Raw genomic sequence first — 4,082 nt, forward strand, 5'->3', positions numbered from 1 at the left:
CCTCTCTCTCCGAGATGCCGCAAATAAGCTGGGTGTATCGTCTACAACCGTGCATCGAGCAAAAAAACGAGCCGGACTATCGACTTACAAGAAGGTAGTGACTCCAAATCGCGATGATAAACAAAATACGACGGCCAAAGCGCGATACCGGAGGCTGTACACGACGATGCTGACGAAGTTTGACTGCGTGGTAATGGACGACGAAACCTACGTCAAAGCCGACTACAAGCAGCTTCCGGGACAGGAGTTTTATACGGCAAAAGGAAGGGGAAAGGTAGCAGATATTTTTAAGCACATGAAACTGTCAAAGTTCGCGAAGAAATATCTGGTTTGGCAAGCCATCTGTACCTGTGGCTTGAAAAGCAGCATTTTCATAGCTTCCGGGACTGTCAACCAAGAAATTTACGTGAAAGAGTGTTTGAATAATCGTCTGCTTCCTTTCCTGAAGAAACACGGTTGTTCCGTACTGTTTTGGCCAGATTTGGCATCTTGCCATTACGGTAAAAAGGCCATGGAGTGGTACGCCGCCAACATCGCGCAGGTGGTTCCCAAGGACAAGAACCCTCCCAACACGCCAGAGCTCCGCCCAATTGAGAAATACTGGGCTATTGTCAAGCGGAACCTAAAGAAGATTTCAAAAAAACTGCTAAGGACGAGCAGCAGTTCAAGGCAAACTGGCTTTCTGCGGCGAAGAAGGTGGACAAGGTGACTGTACAAAATCTGATGGCAGGGGTTAAGCGTAAGGCCCGGCAATTCGGATTTGGAAAAGCTGAAGCCTAACTGAATATTTTTCCTGAATTTTATACTAGTTAAACTTGAAAAATAAATTTAATTTGATTTTTTAAATAAACGATTTCACCGATTTACACGCGTTTTCCCTTGACCAAATTTTGACCGTATCACCCTTTATTATAGCTATTTTCTATGGTTAAATAAGCGTTTTCCTTAAGGTGGCCATTATGCCCTTATCTCCCCTATTTTTAAAGCAAACATTGACATTTTTATTCGAGGATATACTTATTATTATTATTTTGTTAGATAATTCTCTAGAAATAAAGAAATAAACAACCTGTCGACAGAGAACAAGTATAACACTCCAAACACATTTCACAACTCGTCTTGCCAGTCGGTCATCTTTGCCATGTGTTCTACATGGACCAGTTGTAGAACTTAGAGTTTATTTTCGTAGTGTTTCGGTCACGGTCAATCAAACATTGATTCTTACCTGTATTTCAACCCACATAACGCTAGGTAGATAAATTGCAATGCGGATAATGCCAGTTAATAGAAAGTTTGTTAATGCCGGTTCGGCATAGAATTTTATACCGGTAATTCCACCTCCAAGGAAGTTCATTTTTGGAGTAGAGTCTGATTGGGGGGTGTACCTGTCGCTTGGCCGGTGGATGTTTCCTGCATCCTTTGACTTGTGAGTGGATAAGCAGAAACTAACATATGTTGAAGGATAATGCAATTCGACGCAACACAGTAAACGAAAATTACCGAGTTCGGTAATTTTTTTACCGAAATCCTAACATGTGTAAATCGGTAAACTGTTCGGTAATTTTTTCGGTAAAAAATAAACGAACATCGGTAAATCGATTCTTTATTTACCGATGTTCGTTTATTTTTTACCGAAAAACTTACCGAACAGTTTACCGATTTACACATGTTAGGATTTCGGTAAAAAATTTACCGAACTCGGTAACTTTCATTTACTGTGAAAGCTTCTTAACGCCTACATTGTGCAAATCCTATGCCAATCATGGGTGTGCAAATATCTTCATGCCGTTATTAAAGTAGATTCACAGTTTTTTTCTTTATATGTAAGTCGCTTAAAGGTTACAAGGTAATATCTAATGCTTGAAAAGAGAAAAAAATCACCTTAAATAACGGATGTGAGTCGTTCACATACTTACATGTTACCGTGTTGTTGCCTTTTTTGAAAGAAGAAGGAAATCAAACATTCATTCGTATTTTTTTTCTAGGTAATCCCATCGGGAGAGATTCAAAGACGAGTCATGGAGCAAAACAGTATATTTCCACGAGAGATCTCAATCTACAGGGATATCCTGCCGAAGGTCCACGGTCTCTTGCAAAGTATCGGTTACAGCACACTCATCTCACCGAGGTGCACATTCACTACAGATGATCCAAAAACGATGCTGGTCTTCGAGGATCTCCGGCAAGCCGGTTATCAAATGGTAGATCGTCGAAAAGGTTTAGATTTGGAGCAAACGCGATTAGTACTCAGCAAACTAGCCAAATTACACGCTTGTTCCGCTGTAATCTACCGAGAAGATCCTACGACTATGGCAGCTATGATGGAGGGACCCATCAGTACAAATCCGAATCGACAGGACTTCCTGGTATTCTACAAGATGTGTGCCAGAATGATTGTACGGTTGGTGGAAAGTTGGAAAGATCCCCAGTTCGATGAGATTCTGTTGAAGCTTCGTAATCTCCCAGCTCGTGCCATCGAAAAGGGCTGTCAAGTTTACACCCGGGATGAAAGTTCGTTCAACGTTCTGACCCACGATGATGTTTGGACCAGCAATTTGATGTTTAAATATAGGGATGGAAGCCTGGACGATGTCTTGTTGTTCGATTATCAGCTTGCCTATTTCGGATCCCCGGGGGTAGATTTGAACTACTTTCTCGAAGGATCGGTCCGGAATGATGTTCTATTTGAATTCCGGCTAAATTTTATTAGGGTTGGTAATTTTTTTTAATTCACAGTAGAAATAGTTCGGATTTGATTTGTTTTTTAGGAATACTATGATGAGCTTGTCGAAACCCTGCAAGAGCTGAATTATTATGGTAAATTTCCGTCACTACAAGATATTCACGTGGAAATTACTCGTACTGGATATCACTGTAAGTATCATACACTTGACCAGCTGTTGCCTATCTGTTCACGTTTTTGTTACCAAAAGACGTATTTGCATCTGATACTCTAAACTATTTACTCGTGGTATAGCCTTTAAACATTTCATTCGTTGATAAGATAAGCAATCATAACGGTTATGTATAAAGAGTGCCTTTCTTGAGTGGTACTTCGAGTCAGATGCGTATGTGACTATTAAATACTATCCAACGAATTTTAAATTTAATATTTATCGCTTTCGCCCTACAGTCCTTGATACTGAATTTTCAAAGTTTATCGTATGATAAATCGCTTTACTCTTCCAGGTGTCAACGCGGTGTTCTGTCTGCTGCCGCTGGCCATGATGGAAGACTCGGAAAACGCCGCCATGGATGTGTTCCTGCGAGATAACGAAGCGGGAGAAAGCTTTCGGTGGCAGATCTTCACCAATCCTCGGTTGGAGCCGATTCTGAAGAAGGACCTGGTGCGCTTCCATTTGTTGGGATATTTTGATTAGCTTTATGTATGTAGGTTATGGAATTTTGGAGATGTCCTAGAAAAAATATTTAAAAGTTATTCAGCAATCATTGGATGTATGTTTTTTAATCTGTTGAAGTTGATTTAGTTAAAAAAAATCACCTAAATTAGTTTATCTGGTAACCTTTTTTAAATTATCATTATTATATACTATAGGATAAATGTAAGGTCAACTTATTGTATTTAACTTAATAAACGAGCTCAAATGAGAAATTAAAACGTTGGTTGCGTAGTTGCTGAGGAATTTTCAAAATTTTGAGTGATAAAAATTTGCATCGTTGTTCCTGTTTCAAATTTTTGTTGGATTCAAATAAACCCCGAAATTTGCGTAATGATAGCTTTTCAGGATTCTCCTGATGACATGGATGATAGCATCCGAAATTCTTTATGGAATAAATAACCGCACACTTTTTTCAAACACTCCAAACTTCTTCAGTGGACTATATAATTGGGAATAAAAAAGTGATCATCTTAAATTCACCGTATTTTTACTAACGATTCATATTTGAAAAAAATCCTGAACACCCCTCATTTTGTAGGTGTGTGTGAGTGTGTTTAGAATAATTCTATTTGGATATTGACGTTAGATCTCTAGTTATCAAAATGGCGTCCAAGCAAGAGAAGCTCGTTTGGCAAGCTATCTGTAGGTAACTGTTGCTTGAAAAAACGATATTTTCGTTGC

At 39.2% G+C, this 4,082-nt stretch overlaps 1 protein-coding gene across 1 annotated transcript in view; it reads left to right on the forward strand.

The window, feature by feature from the left end:
- LOC129753702 (uncharacterized) overlaps positions 1-3,469 on the forward strand; it is an 11,282-nt gene extending 7,813 nt beyond the window's left edge. The window contains exons 5-7 of the mRNA XM_055749548.1: positions 1,986-2,711; positions 2,769-2,874; positions 3,190-3,469. Coding sequence (XP_055605523.1) covers positions 1,986-2,711; positions 2,769-2,874; positions 3,190-3,380 — 1,023 coding nt within the window. The 3' untranslated portion in view covers positions 3,381-3,469. The remainder of the gene's footprint in view (positions 1-1,985; positions 2,712-2,768; positions 2,875-3,189) is intronic.
- Positions 3,470-4,082: the final 613 nt, after the last annotated feature.

This window comes from Uranotaenia lowii, chromosome 3 (assembly GCF_029784155.1).
Source record: "Uranotaenia lowii strain MFRU-FL chromosome 3, ASM2978415v1, whole genome shotgun sequence".
Taxonomy (NCBI): domain Eukaryota; kingdom Metazoa; phylum Arthropoda; class Insecta; order Diptera; family Culicidae; genus Uranotaenia; species Uranotaenia lowii.